Raw genomic sequence first — 16,235 nt, 5'->3', positions numbered from 1 at the left:
CAGCAGCGGGAGGCCCCATTAGCTAAAGTGGTACCTCAGGTTAAGAAGAGTTTCAGGTTAAGAATGGACCTCCATTAAGTACTTAACCCAAGGTACCACTGTATTGCATTCTATGGAAGGCCCATTGCCTTCTTTTGGCTGCTTCCCTCTCCCTTAGGCCCAAAGTAGGGACCCCCAGGGATGATCCTGACTGTATACCTCAGTCCGGCAACATGTTTCACTTACACAAAGGACAGCATCGTGGCCATTTGTATCATTTTGTGGTAAAGAGCTGATAGATTAGGCTGCCCCCTCACTTCCTCAACAACATCCTCCTATGCTTGTACTCATTCAAAACATGGCAGCACTCATAACGCACCAGGCCCAGCACAAAGCGCCTTACCTTCTGAACAAACAAAGCACCAGCTGACATTTACATGCTCATGGTTTCTGCAGCCCCTTCGAGGGCTAAAATGATTTGGGCAAATCATGCTGTTGGAAGCAAGGATCACAGTCCCAGCAGCGAGGCAGAAATCATTCGAGTGGTATGCAACAGGACATCGGACACAGCGCATCAAGCGACCTAGCAGAGAAATATATTGGAATTACATTTTCTTAATAATAATAAAAGCTGAAAAAATCGTTTATTAAGATTGAAGTTTTATACACCAACCCCACCTTTAAAATATCCAAGAACAGGGTGGGGGGAACACCAATGAATTAAAATGAATGTAGAAATGCACTTCCATTCTGGACACAAGAAAAGGTTACTGTACCTTTAGATGCGGAGACATTTGCTGGGTTGGCTGCATGGCAAGTCATGCAGATGTGCAGTGAGCAGCGAAAGCCCTTGTTCTGCATGACTGTGGGAGGGTACTTCTGTATGCACTCTTCATGATAGTACTTCCCACACAAGGGAAGCAAGCACCGCTTGACGTTTTCTCCACTGTTCTTGCATACAAAACACGTGTGGACTCCTAATAGGAGAGGGCAGCAAAGTAGAAGAAACACAATCAAAGAAGAGAAGGTGCAAGAGTCCTGAACGGCAGCAGAGCAAAAAAAAAAAAAGTTACAGGCAGTCACCACGGCTGGAGGCAACAACATACAAGATCAGGATTGCTCCAGCCTGGTAGACAGCAGAGCCGTTCTGCTCCATGCTGCAAAGCCATTTGTTTTCAACAAGCTCCAACATTTGAAAGCAACCCGAGAGCTCGCCACACCATCAGCGAGTACAGTTTCGTACCTGTGGAACACTCAGTGCAGATAAACTTGCCCTTCGGCATTTCTGAGAGCCCGAGGCACTGCAGGTGGAAAGCTCCACAGCACTGGGCTTCACAGAGCAACAATTCACCTGGCTTTTCACAGATCTGCAAAGGAATTATAAACAATGTGTGGTCAAGGACTGAAATTAAAGAGGTGGGTGTTATGTACTGAAGTTCTCACCCTGGGCTAGCAGGGGGATATTGTAGATAGTTATGCAAATAAGGGATCGAAAGTGACGTTCAGTGATTGGATAGTTTTAGAAAATTGTTACAGTTACGTTGTACTGGAGCTCTATATAAGGAGGCTGACTGAACCCTTCAGGTCAGTTCTGTTCTGGCCTGTGAATAAACAAGAGCTGTTTGAAGAATCGCTATGTCATCTGATATGTTCACCCACAACTTAACAGTGGGAGTAGGGAATCCTAGCTTATGCATAGCTACTAAACCACAGCTAACACATTTTCAGCAACAGCCGCTGTGGTCCAATTGTTTGGCTCAAACATTAGAACTTCGAGTGATTTACACTACTTCAGAAGCTCCTTACAAGGCACACGTTAAACACACGTTTGCAATCCTGTACCCCCCACACTTCCTGTCTACCCAAAATGGTTCTGGGACTGCACACAAAATAAGGATTGTAGACAGAAAGCCCTCATGTCAAAATTAATAAAAATACCTTAAGAGTTTTGTTTGCAGAAGCTTTTAAAAAAGCATTGGATGCAAGCTCTGCAAATATCTGGTTCCTGCTAACATGGCCTGTCCCCAAGTAGTCTGGCTGCTTCAAGTCATCTTCACAATTACCAGCATTCAAGCAAAGCACTTCAGACTTTTACCTGACACACGTTCTCCTTGAGAGCAGCTCCTCCTCCTCGCTCCCCCTGCATCCGTTTGGATGAAGGCACTCCATGGTCATTTTCAGACCCTTCCTCAATAGTCTCCTTGGGGCTTCCAGCTGTTCCATGATTAGTCCTATCTCCCTTTTGAGAAAAAGAAAGACTGTGATCAGTCAGATTCTCTCTTTCATTTACCCCCTCCTCTGGGCTGCTCTTATAGTTTGGGTACAATACATAGGGGTGTTCTGCCAACCTGCTTGCCGAGCTGCATGCAGCGCCTCTAGCCCTAATCACTCTGCCTGCAGAAGATGCCTCATGCTGTGGCGCTAACTCTCCTCACACTTCTCCACTTTTAAGGTTTCACTGAGGGAAAGAAACATTCTGAACTTTAACAAAACACATGACTATGACTATTTTGCTGCCCTGTGGCAGTATACTTCCTAAACACCTATGTTGGGAATCTCCACAACCATTATTTATTCATTACATTTATATCCTGCCTTTCCTCCAAGTTGCTCAAGAGGTGGCATACATGGTTTTCCCCATCTCCATTTTATCCTCACAACAACCCTGAGAGGTTGGGTAGATTTGAGAGACAGCGACTTGCCCAAAGTCACCCAGTGAGCTTCATGGGTGGGGACTAGAACCCCCGTCTCCCAGGTCTTGCTCCAACACGCTAACCACTACACCACACTGTCTCCAGGGCGCAACCTCAGTATCTGACACACAACGCTATTGATTTATTAGATTTCATACCCCCCCCCTTTCACAAGATCCCATGACGGGTTGCAAGCATAAAATCATACAATATCAAAATCAAATAAAACAACTCAAAACAAACCAAAGAATAATAGGGGTGGTCTCACAAATATCACACAAATGTTCAGCTGTCAAAGGGCAGGGTACAGAAGTGTGTCTTCAGCAAACAGTGTAGACTATATAATGAGATGCAAATGGACAATTGCAAATGACTGTGTTAAGAGAAGCAGGTGCAACTCTTCCACTCATATGAACATGTTGGTCACTGTGAGAAAAGGATGGGTTATAAACATAACCACTAAATAAATATATAAAACCCTAATGTACAGAAACCCTCCTGTCATTGCTAAACCAAGAAAAAGTTGTGGGCGTATAATTTCAAACAACTGGTGGATGTTCAAGAAGACTGTAGTATACTGCTTTCAGAGAAAAATATATTTCTATTCCATGAAAGTGTCACAGAGCAGAAAAGCAATTTCATACTAGGTCTTGTGGAAAGAACACAGTATGTGAAATACAAAACGTGCAGCTTTCATTTCCACATCCTGTATGTGAATGGAAATATAGTATTGTAAACTTGGAAGCCTATGACAGAAACATGCTTTAGAATATACTGTTTCAAATGTTAAAGCCAACTGTCCAGTGAATTTCAGTATACTGTAATCTAAAATGGACTCCCAACCGTGTAAGTATCACAACAATATCCCTAAAACCTGGTTTTATGTGCTTCTGAACTTTGCCTTTTTATGTTTTTACTTTTGATTTTATATACACCACTCTCTGAATAGGGGAGGTTTTTTTGAAGGGTTTCAGGGCAGTTGGTGTGACATTCAGCTTGTAGCTGCGGCGAGTTTTTCCAGGCCTTATACACATTGTGAGAACAAGTTCCTGTAATTGTTGTTTGTATGTATAATTCAAAATGAATACATTTTTCTTGGTTTAGCGGCACAGAAATGTATGCGTGTATGAATACTTAGGTTAACGCAAATCTTTTAAACATGAGCCACTAGTTTATACACAATACTCTTGTGCAGTCCTGCCTTTGTTTGCTGCTAAGTCTTTTATACCTTCTTTTACAACACAGTCAATAGTTTTATGCATTTTTAAAAATATAATGCTACTTCAAAAAGACGTCATACATGTATCCTTTTACAGAATCCAAAGCCCAGAAGTACCTCAGAGTTCGCATTTTCTCCCAGTACATCTTCACCCTTTTCCTTCTTGTATGGCGCTGAGGCAAAAGTACGTCGTTGCCGCTTCCGCCTTCTCTGTTTGCCTGGAACCTTTTCAGGAGCTGCAGTAAGGAAGATGTTTCAAGACTGTAATCAAATAACTGTACCCTAAGGTAATTCTGACATCTATGGCCCTCAAATTTTAAACCCCAAAATCCAGCACTGATGAGTAGGACACACCATACCCATTTTTAACCCGTAATTCAATTGCAGATAAATGTCTGCAAACCTCTGAGGACTACACAGTTTAGAATGAAAATTCATATTGTGTTGTTGAGTATATTTTCACAAAAATAAGACGAAGTCACCCTTGTTCCACATTACCCAAATACCACAAGTTGGAAGAAAGTACCAGTGAGTTGATAAACAGGGTGGTTCCAGGTATCCCTTTGAACACCATACAGCAGAGTTACTGGCATCTAAGAAGCCACCTTAGTTAACAGCTAGTTTCTCATCCTCATGATCATGAAGAAAAATGTGGTTGGTGAGCACTGAAAATTCAGAAATGCAAGCCGAAGGACACCTTTGAGTCTCACGTTGTTTCTTATCACTCTGCTGTTGTCTGAACAGATTTCTGGCCAGATCCACCCCACACACCTTTTTCATCTTTGGAGTGCTCCTGAGTCCATCACTACACTCACTGCTGCCACAAATTCTAGTATGTTTTCATTTTAAAACTGACTCTGACTAATAAAGCCCTAAGCAGCCTCGGTCCTGTATACCTGTGTCTCCACCCCCACCATCCAGCCCAGACACTGAGGTCCAGCACTGATGGCCTTCCTGTGGTTCCCTCCCTGGGAGAAGTGAGGTTACAGGGAAGCAGGCAGAGGGCCTTCTTGGTAGTGGCACCTGCCCTGTGGAATGCCCTCCCAGCAGATGTCAAGACAATAAGCAACTATTTTACTTTTAAAAGACAACTGAAGGCGGCCCTGTTTAGGGAAGTTTTTAATGTTTGATGCTGTTTTGTTTTTAATATTCGGCTGGAAGCCGCCCAGAGTGGCTGGGGAAACCCAGCCAGATGGGCAGGGTATTATTATTATTATTATTATTAGACAAAGATGCAATTCCTTCTTTTTGATCTGGACCCAGTTCATTTGTGACTTGGTCTCTATGTGAAAATATCTGCTTACACTGCAGTGGGCTGATGATTATGTAACGTGACGGAAGAATCTTGCTTAGCTTATTATTAATGTTCACTCACAGGAAACTGCCAGCTTCATGCTACAGAACAGGAGCACCACCTACCTTCACCAGCGTCCAGAAGCTGAGATGTGGAGTACAACTCAGACATTTCAGTATCCAAAGGACCAGCCTCAGAACACTGCGAACAAGCAACAGGGACAATTTACCAAGCAAATTCGCACACCTACAAAGAGATGTGATTCCCTGGCCACATCTCAATGGCAATTCTACCTTCAACATATTGACAAACAACAACAAGAAGAAGCATCACAAATTTCCATAATCAGAAGGATGGGGAGGTGATTGCCCAGTGTCTGAACCCCTGGGTGGCAAGAAGTAGGAAGAATCATATTTACTTAGTTATAATTGTTGAAGAATCTTTCTGCACAGCTGAAGCAGAAGAAAAATCATAACTTTCACAAAAACAGTAAGATACTAACAAATCTAGAGGGGCCTCCACTAAATGCAGCATATTATACCATTTTCACAGTTCAAAATATTTAGACCCTTCCTTTTCATTTTTGCAATTCACAAGGCAGCTTACAGCAATATAATCGTATATTTAATGAATTATCATGAAGGCAGCAGCAAAAGAAAATAAAGTGCCTGTGGCTTCACTTTATTATTTATTTATTTAGATTTATTTATTTAGTTTTGTCTACTACCCTTCATCCGTAGATCTCAGGGCAGTTCCCAAAAATAGATTTAACTAAATGGTTTGGAACCGGAATATACCAAGGACCACCTACTTTAGTATCAGCCTTTTCAGGAGTTTTTCTCAACACCTGAGGCCCCACAGATTGCTGGGTACATCATTCTTTGCTTCTTGCATGCAGACAAGCATTGGAGGATTTTAAAACAAAGGTTGAATGGCCATCTGTCAGGGATTCTTTAGCCATGATTCCTGTGTTGCAGGGGTTTGGACTAGGCAGCTGTTGGAGTTTCTTCCAAATCAACAATTCTGTGATTTTTTGCAGTCAAAATTTGGCTTTTTCCTTTAACGAACGGGTTTTACTCTTAATGTCTGCTCTGCTGCAAAATTCTTCTTTTGTGTGTCTGTGGCTGGTTTTATTGTTTAATTGTTACTGTTTAATTTTTATCAACAGATGGATTAACTTTTGTTATTGTGAGCTGCCCTGACAGAAAGATAGGACATAAAAGCTTAAGTACATAAACAAATGATTATTGCATTTTCATATTGGATGTGGTTGCTTTAACAGTTTTTCAAAAAGAAAAGCAAGTTGAATTCATTTTTCATAAAATGTAGAATAAACATTCTATGGTTGTCCCTATCACAATAGGTGTTACAGAACAAACTAAAATTGAGTCCTGAATTAGCAATGCCGCAAACCCAGAAGTGATTGTTCCGGTTTGCAAATGTTTTTGGGGGGAATGCGAACATCCAATGGGGCTTCTGATTGGCTGCAAGAGCTTCCTACAGCCAGTCAAAAGCTGTGGTTTGGTTTTTGAATGTTTTGGAAGTCGAACGGACTTCCGGAATGAATTCTGTTTGACTTCCAAGGTATGGAAAAAATGAAAATGAAAAAAATCTTCAAAGGACTCTGTTTGGATACATTTTAGCAAAGGGGACCATAACCATAATTTCCTATAGAAAAGGCCTGATCTCTAGCACAGGAAAAGTCTTTAGAGAGGAGTCCTGGTTTGGAGTTCCAGCCGGTGCTTACGTTACTTTAAAACACATGCATGCTCACACAGAGAGATATTTTGTACATCAGAGGCTTTCTTCTCTTCACAGCCAGCCAATCCACTATCAATTTGTTGAAAGAGTTCACTCTCTAGTGAAAAGAACTCCTACAGACTCCCAACTGAAAATAATGAGATATGTGCATATGTTTGACAGCATGACTCTGGTCATTGTAAAAGAGCCATAGATTCAAAGGCTTACGGGCCTAATGTTCGCTCAGTTTGGACAATGACACCTTTTTGAAAAGAAAGTGCAACAAGAACTTTATAGGCTGAGCTCTGATTATCACTACAGTGGTACCTCGGGTTGCATACGCTTCAGGTTACAGACTCCGCTAACCCAGAAATATTAACCCAGAAATAGGGACGCGGGTAGCGCTGTGGGTAAAACCACAGCGCCTAGGGCTTGCCGATCGCATGGTCGGCGGTTCGAATCCCTGCGGCGGGGTGAGCTCCCGTCTTTCGGTCCCAGCTCCTGCCCACCTAGCAGTTCGAAAGCACCCCTAAGTGCAAGTAGATAAATAGGTACCGCTTTATAGCGGGAAGGTAAACGGCGTTTCCGTGTGCTGTGCTGGTGCTGGCTCGCCAGAGCAGCTTAGTCACGCTGGCCACGTGACCCGGAAGTGTCTCTGGACAGCGCTGGCCCCCGGCCTCTTAAGTGAGATGGGCGCACAACCCTAGAGTCGAACACGACTGGCCCATACGGGCAGGGGTACCTTTACCTTTTAAGAACTTTGCTTCAGGATGAGAACAGAAATCGTGCTCTGGTGGCGTGGAGGCAGCAGGAAGCCCCATTAGCTAAAGTGGTGCTTCAGGTTAAGAACAGTTTCAGGTTAAGAACGGAACTCCGGAATGAATTAAGTACTTAACCCGAGGTACCACTGTATTATTTTTTACTGAGTGCTTCTATTAGGTACCCTAAACCAAATGAAAGCCGATCAAAACTCTGTGCAGATGAAATAATTTTACATTCAGGAGCATAGCAGATCTTTGGTAACATTTGAAGCAGAAGGAAGGAACTTACCTTCTTTATGGAAGTCCACTCTCTCTTTGGTATGAATGCAGTATCCAAATCATTGGATTCCAACAGCTTTTTTGTTGGTTTCCTCTGGCGCTTACTCTCAAAACTCCCTAAAATAAAAATGAATTTTCCTCACTAGAAACAAACTAGTTTTATCAGCACCAAGTAAGAATCAGTATAACACCAGTACTGTTTGTTGTACCTCATCTGCCCCAAACCAAGAAATAACAAAATTGGGAGGGGTAGCTAATGCCACAGAAGACAGAATCAGAATTCAAAATTACCTTAATAGATCAGAGAACTGTTCGCAAGCTAACAAAATGATTTTCAGTAGGGACAAATGTAAGGTTTTGCAAGAAGAACCAGATACAAGATGGGTGACACCTGGCTTGAGAGCAGTACATGTGAAAAGGATCTAGGAGTCTTGGTTGACCACAAACTTGACATGAGCCAACAGTGTGACGCGGCAGCTAAAAAAGCCAATGCAATTCTGGGCTGCATCAATAGGAGTATAGCATCTAGATCAAGGGAAGTAATAGTGCCACTGTATTCTGCTCTGGTCAGACCTCACCTGGAGTACTGTGTCCAGTTCTGGGCACCACAGTTCAAGAAGGACACTGACAAACTGGAACATGTCCAGAGGAGGGCAACCAAAATGGTCAAAGGCCTGGAAACGATGCCTTATGAGGAACGGCTAAGAGAGCTGGGCATGTTTAGCCTGGAGAAGAGGAGGTTAAGGGGTGATATGATAGCCATGTTCAAATATATAAAAGGATGTCACATAGAGGAGGGAGAAAGGTTGTTTTCTGCTGCTCCAGAGAAGCGGACACGGAGCAATGGTTCCAAACTACAAGAAAGGAGATTCCACCTAAACATTAGGAAGAACTTCCTGACAGTAAGAGCTGTTTGACAGTGGAATTTGCTGCCAAGGAGTGTGGTGGAGTCTCCTTCTTTGGAGGTCTTTAAGCAGAGGCTTGACAACCATATGTCAGGAGTGCTCTGATGGTGTTTCCTGCTTGGCAGGGGGTTGGACTCGATGGCCCTTGTGGTCTCTTCCAACTCTATGATTCTATGAGATACACAAATATAGGATGGGGGACACCTGGCTTACTAGAAGTACATGTGAAAAGAATCTAGGGGTCTTGGTGGATTACAAGCTTTACATGAGTCAACAGTGTGATGCAGCAGCAAATAAACCCCTAATGCTATTATAGGCTGCATCAACAGAAGTCTAGTGTCCAGGTCAAGGGAAGTAATAGTACCACTCTATTCTGTCTTGGTCAGACCACACCTGGAATACTGTGTCCAATTCTGGGCACCACAATTTAAGAAGGATGTAGAACCCAGCAAGCCCCAACTATAGCTAACTCGTTTTAATTTTCTGAGGTTGAAAATTCTTGTGGCTTAAATTTTTTAAGTTTTTAGGTTTAAAATTTTGAGGTTTCGTCTTGGCTTTGTATATTTTTAGTGTACTAAGCCACTTTGAGATCTAAGACATCAGGAGCTTGGAAGTCTAAAGACCTGTAGTTTATTTATTTCATAAAAAATATCCTCCTTTTTGCTATTTAGATCTCACGAGGAACAAAAACTTCAGTATCATTTATTATTCCCCCACCCCCAACCTTGCGAGAGAGAGTGCCCAAAGCTTCAGGTCCAGACCAAAGAGCAATGGCATATTGTGTGTGGTTCTCAAAGTGTGTGGGAGGAGAGGATAACAAGTGTGGTGGCAAGATTCAAGGAAAATCAAAGAAACATTTAAACATTTCAGTATAGTATAGTATAGTATAGTATAGTATAGTATAGTACAGTATAGTATAAAGTTAATTGAGACTAGAATTAGGAAATAGGAATCAAGGGCCAAGGAACAAGACACCTGTTTTGTTTCCAGTAACTAGAGCTTATTTTTGGTGAAGATGCTAATGATACACAAGTCTTACCTGACTTCATTAACTGTCTCTCTCCCTGCAAAGGAGAAGCAGCAGCAGCACCTTCCAGAACATTTGGTGATGACAATGTCAAAACTGGCATTTCTGATCTTGGTTCCATGGCATGGGAGTCGGGCTCATCTGACAAAGACCGCTCAGCTTCAAGAACGGGAGGAGACTCTTTAGACGAAGAAGCAGACGAAACTGAATCCAAAGGCTTCTTTTCTAGATGTTTGTTACGAGCTTGCTTGCCAGTGCTGCAATCCTGTTTGATTTCAGACTTCTCTAGAGAACTTGCCTATTAGCAGCCAGACATAAACAGAAAATACTCAAGATCCTGGTCCAACCAATACATGAAGAAAAGGCTAATGGGGAGCATACAGCTACTCGGAAATATGGCTATATTTCTGCGGCAGGTGAAAAACAAGGGAAAGAAAACTAGTCATCTTTGGCTGTGCTAGGAAATCATTTTATGCAAGCACACACAACCAAGTTTTTATTTTACAAAATACACAGTGTAAGTGATGGCGCTGCTGCTGAAAATGACTTGCCTTTGTCTAGCTTCCCTACCCCCAAGTAACACCAGCCCATGCCATCAGATGCAGTGTTTGCCCAACAGACCGTCATTGGGTATACAGTTTGACAAGGTTGGGAAAATGAATAGTCTGATGACTTCATGCCACAGAGTGAGAATTACTAGACATCACTGGGGAGTGAGGGACAACTAGCCTATGGAGATGTTGTTTTCATTGGGAGCTGTATAACCCAGTTATGTATGTGCATTGAATGTTTCTAATGTTGAAAATACACTATATTTATTTATTTATTGAGTATTCATTTTAAAAAGAAACCTATTCAAGGTATAGCTCTTCTCACAACTGAAGTAAGAAACATTGATGAATTGAAATCATAAAGCAAAACCTGCTTATTTCAGTCCTGACCAGGAATATAGATATCTTTTTTAATTATATGCTTTGTAATTCCAAGTACTACAGGAATCTGTAGCATAAAGGTTAAGCATGATGTTCTTGAGGCAGATAACCAAGGTCCACTACAACACTTGCAACAACATCCTGGCTGGTGTGTGTGCTTCAAAGCCAACCCATCTGGAGCAAAAAAGAGAGTCAAAGAAAAACAAGAGCCAAAGCCCAGCCAGGCACTTCTGTTTTTCCTTCAATCACTTTGCTCATTCCGAGACAACATGAAGGTATATAAAAGTGGGGTGGAATTGTTGAGATGTCTGTACTTTTTGTTTCAAAAAACTTGGCTCATAATGGCTAGGATCCTTGGGAAGGAACATTGGAAGCTGCTCTGTATGGAGCTGGACAATAGGTTCATCTAGCGCAATTTGGTCTACACCGACTGGCAGTGGCTCTCCAGGGTTTCAGACAGGCGACATTCTCAGATGCCAGGGACTGAACATGGGACCTTCTGCATGGAAAGCAAGAGTCTCTAACACTAAGCTTCTGCCCTGCCTTAGAGTCACCTGCAGCATTCCAAACAAGCACCAGAGTTCTTTGGGGTTCCTTTGTTTAATCACCCACCTGCCCTCTGATAAGCTACTCCTAAACTTTGAGGCAATTTCTCAGGTGGCAGTTGCATCTGATGGAAGGGGCCTCAACCAGAAGTGGAATTCCACTACCCTGCCCCAAAGCATACACACATGTTGGATCCCTATTTAAAAAAAGGAAAACTACGTAGATGACAGTTTCCCAATTTCTCGCAGGTGCCTATACCCGTTTCTTTGTTTCATACCCACCTTCCGAAATGGCTCCTGGCTCCTCTTCTTTTTCTTAGGTGCAAATATGTGATCATATTCTTCTGCATATTCCAGAAGCCGCTTACTTGGCTTCCTAAGGCGTTTCTTCTCTGAATGAGCTACTGAGAAGATAAAAAAGGAGAAAGAGCCTCAGGATTAGTCTTCTGAGAAGACAAGAAGGGCTGGGATAGAACCCTTCCTTATGGCCAGGGTCTGAGAAGCTCCTGTGCCATTTTCCAGTGCCCTCAACAAAGTGATGATCACATGAATCTGAGGTGCATAGCTCAGTGCTTGAGACTCCTTGACTATGTCATTAAAGTTTTTAAGCAATCATCTCCTGCCATAATAGTTCAAAAGCAGCCCTTTCCTTCAGGTTTTCATACAAAGCTTCTTCCCTGACCATCGTGCCACCTCTCATTATTCAGCAGGAATCCACACAGTGATACTAATCCATGCAAATCCCACAACCATCACCCCACAAAGGGAAAGGACCCGGTTCCTGCCCAATTATGGAAAGCAAGTGAGCTGCAACGACTGCCATCAACATCTTGTCCCCAGTGTCAGCATGCTATTCTTGCCTGGGTCTCAGTGCAGTAAATTATGCCCAGTCTGGCCTAGCAGTGCCATGTGCATTACACCTTTTGAGGGTGAGAAGCTAGGACTGAAATATTGTGGTTGAAGCAGGAATTAAGTCATATCTGTAAAACTGTAGTATGACTTTCTTCTAGGATACTTTCCTAAACCTCTGAGTTTTGTCTTTTTTATTTAAAAAAATGACATTTTTTTTACCTACTCTCAAACTGGATTGTACAAATGAGTCCATTATAAGTGTCTTAGGAAATCTTTTTCTCTCTCCTCTTTTAAAAGTTTTTGCTTGTTGCTTAAAAAAAACCCAACACAAGGGAATCCTGTGTTGAAAAACAATAAACATCAATATTGTGAACAAGCAAAACAGGTGGCTCCTCCTAACACAGTATGGAAGCAGTTCTGAAATAAAGCTGGTCCTGAAACAAGAGTGGCTACATATCCAGAGAAAAAACTCAGAAGTCCCTTTTCCTGTTCAGCAAATGTGAATTACAGTATTTACAACGTACATTTCTATTATTATTATTATTATTATTATTATTATTTATTTCTACAACATGTTGAATCCAGTGTGTCCTTTCCATTAATAGATAAGCTTTTCCATTTGTGGAGGGACTACTGAGATCCTGCAAAGGCTCACTGGAAGAAGTTGGGTAAATGATATTTCCTGATTTCCCCTTCCCCTTGCAGTCCCCATACTGTCCCAGAGGTTCAGCTTTTCAGGGGGTTGAGGAAGGAAGGTGGAACTGGGAAAAAATGGGCTCCTCCTCTAGCAGTAGCATTCCATGAATGGAGTTCTGCTCATGAGAATGCTGGATCTAGATCAGTATGTGGAACACAGTATTATACTCTATGCCTTCAAAGACACTCAAACTCAGGATGCAAGGGAGAAACATGCTAAGAGGAAGGCATGCTTGGCAAATCCACACTGTGATCAACTCCTGCCTGGAAACCAATGTCCCCACTATGGAAGGACATGTGGATCCAGAATTGGCCTCCACAGTCACTTATGGACTCATTGTTAAAACTGTGTTTATTGAAGACAATCTTACTCGGCTATGAGTGATCTCCGAAGAAGACTCTATGTCTAATCTGATATATCTTCACAGTGAAGCACTGCAGCTAGTGCTTTTAAGTGGAACTCAGAAAAGCAGAGTTCCCTGCTTAGCCATAGACACTGGGTAGGATTAAAGCAGCACTGGGGAAAAATAGGAATCCTGCAGGCACAGACAAATTTATAAGAATGAATCTCAACCCAGCTATAGTTTAAGCAGGGGGTAATAAAAGAGCTAACTTTAGCTCCAACTCCCATAAGGGTAACTAATTTTTATAGAGGCGAATTGTAAAGTGCCTGAAATATTTGCAGATTGAGGTTTATGCATTCATTCAAATAAATTTCTCTGCTACACCTGTTGACTTTCCACTTTTTCCTTTTTTAACTGAATAGCAGTGTGCAAAGTTCTCATTTTAAGCTTTGATTGCTCTGTTGTAAACGAAGAGTAAATATCTCTGAGCTGGGCAACTGGTAGTCCATAAGCAACAGAATGGTGTCTGGTTCTCTTGATCCCTTACAATAGCAGTACTCTCCCCTCTGTGGAAGGAAAGATGATGTAAGGGCTAAAATGCCTCTGCTGCTTCTTCCAAACTGCCTTCTGTCTTTACCATAAACATGCATGGGAGTCATCAGGCTGAAAGTAGAGGAAAGGAGGACCTGTAGAGGCACCTCCCAAACCCTGATGAGGTCACTGAGCAGCTATGGACATTTCCTCTAGCATCAACCTCTTCCGGCCACGACAAGAACAGAGAGCCTCAGTCTCTTGGGTGAAGGAAGCTGGCTATCCCTTATCTATCTCAGTAGGGTTCACAGTGTAACACAAATAGTACCCATCCTCGTTCTGGCTGTAGCTATTGAGTAAAAATTATTTTGATACCAATGTGAGAGACTGTAACTTGGATTACTGAATTTGTACAGTAACATCTCATGGTTTTTGTGGTGGAGTGCCACATAGTGAATCATCGTGAATCAAAGCATTTCCTAACACTGGAGTTACTGTGGTTGCTTACAATAATACGTAAAGATGATTAAGAAAAAAAGGAGGTGGTGCATAGGGAAAAACAGAAGCAATGTCAGTAAGAAAGTTTGGATTACTGCAATGTGCTCTATGGGGGGGGGTCCCTTGCACTTGATCGGGAAGCTGCAGTTAGTGCAGAATGCTGCAATACAATTACTGACAGAAGTGAGACTCCGTCAACATATAACACCTGTTCTCAGAGGCCTGCAGGTTTGCTACTGGGCCACGTTCAATGTGCTACTATTAGTATATAGAACCCTTAACAACTCAGAACCACAGTTTACTTGTGAAATCGCTTTCCTCCATATGCGCCAACTCAGCTGCTTCAGTCTGTGGAACGGACACCGTTACAAGTGCCAAACAATACTCATTCTGCATTTCTAAGAATTTTTTTTAGCAGCAGCACCCACAATTTGGAACTCCCTGCCTACTGAAATCAGGCCAGGGACATTCGCTGTACTCCTTTTGGCATCGGCTAAAAACATGTTTGTTTGGACATGCTTACTCAGATACGTAGAATGTTTACAGGTGTTGTAATCTGTTTTTAACTTTTTAAATAAGCTAAACACAGACTATTTCCCCCCTCTTTATTCTTTTTATAAATTGCTTTGAGTTTTTTTAGTGTCAGATTGGCTGTCCCTGGCTTTATGGGTGGCTTGGAATGCAGCTATCAGATTGCCCACTTAGCGATGCAGTTTTGGTTTTCAAAAAGTGCATGCAGAAATGCATGTTTCATGGGGAAAATGTTTTCAAAAATGCATATGGGGGGGGGATACATTGTAAATCATATAGAAATTTGTTTTATAGGAAAGATGCATAGAAAATGCATATCACAGGGAAGTGCATATTATTAAAATGCAAACAATTCCCCCTCCTAAAAACAGAACAGAATGGACCTGTGAGTGAGTACATAGAAACTGAAACAGAATGATCTTACCTATTTTTACTCTAAAGTCCTGCCACCGCCCAACCCCTGGAAATCTTTGGGAATAGCTGCCCTTGGAAGGGGGAAGCTGAAATGCTCTCAACAGGTGTATGCAGAAGCTAAACTGAATGTAGCGTATTTGGCCCTTGGCCAGAATAAAAATCATTATAACTGTGTATTTGCCAAATTAACCTTTTGTCTTCTGCAGAAGGCAAGATCTGGATACTTTCCTCATAAAAGTTAGTTAAGAATACTTTATTGCTCATCTTGCAACATTCCCTGTGTTTTACTGCAATCCACAAACATTACTGAAATCCTTTATCAAAAATACCTATTCTTCACAGCACGTTGCAAAATCTGTTTTCAAAATGTGGTGGGGCCATTACCATTCAAGAGTATGTGTCTCAGATCTAGCAGAAAGTTAAATAGGAGTGCAGTTAATTTATGCAATGTAAGTGTACACAGAGATAAGTCATGAACTAGGACTGCCATCCTTGGCTCACACCTTTTGCTTTATCTTGTATTTCACATAGCATGCAATTTGCATTTCGCAAACAGGGTAGGCCAGCCCTCTACATTTTGAAATTTAGTTCATGTTGCCACCCAATGCACAATCACTGATCAAAAACTACTAATGGGGAACAGCAAAACAAGATTGAAAAGTTTATAGAATGTAAGATTCAAGTTTAAATTGCTGCAGTTTATGGTGGTGACTTCTTGAGTCCTAACCCAACATGCAGCACTACCGTAGACATGCTTACTTGCAAGTTAGTCCTACTGGGCTTAGTCTCAGGTAAACTTGTGTTAGACTGCAATTCTGCACCTATTTAGCTATGAGTAAGCCAACAGACTTACTTCTGAGGATTGTGTTGTTGGCAATACACTCAGTTTAGCAGACCACTTGCTTTCCACAGGGAGAAATAAACACACATTATTCGGTACTACTAAACTTTTATCTACCTTTTGGGCTGCAATTTTTCCTTCTCATGAGTCTCCT

At 42.0% G+C, this 16,235-nt stretch overlaps 1 protein-coding gene across 17 annotated transcripts in view; it reads right to left on the bottom strand.

Moving 5' to 3' along the window:
* The window catches only part of NSD1 (nuclear receptor binding SET domain protein 1), a 62,223-nt gene that overhangs the window by 16,125 nt on the left and 29,863 nt on the right, over positions 1-16,235 (bottom strand). For 14 of the 17 annotated variants that reach the window (XM_081850177.1, XM_081850182.1, XM_081850181.1 and 11 more), the window contains 9 exons: positions 11,657-11,778; positions 9,910-10,195; positions 7,976-8,082; positions 5,311-5,386; positions 4,009-4,127; positions 2,075-2,218; positions 1,223-1,346; positions 756-956; positions 383-562 (listed from right to left, as the gene is read on the bottom strand). In XM_081850177.1, the coding sequence (XP_081706303.1) occupies positions 383-562; positions 756-956; positions 1,223-1,346; positions 2,075-2,218; positions 4,009-4,127; positions 5,311-5,386; positions 7,976-8,082; positions 9,910-10,195; positions 11,657-11,778 (1,359 nt within the window). The remainder of the gene's footprint in view (positions 1-382; positions 563-755; positions 957-1,222; positions 1,347-2,074; positions 2,219-4,008; positions 4,128-5,310; positions 5,387-7,975; positions 8,083-9,909; positions 10,196-11,656; positions 11,779-16,235) is intronic. The other 3 variants (XM_081850176.1, XM_081850169.1, XM_081850173.1) reach the window with 1 other exon arrangement.

Source organism: Podarcis erhardii (genome assembly GCF_964252035.2).
Source record: "Podarcis erhardii genome assembly, chromosome: 2".
Taxonomy (NCBI): Eukaryota; Metazoa; Chordata; class Lepidosauria; order Squamata; family Lacertidae; genus Podarcis; species Podarcis erhardii.
The sequence above is the reverse complement of the archived record's forward strand: the minus strand, read 5'-3'. Positions and strand labels throughout refer to the sequence as shown.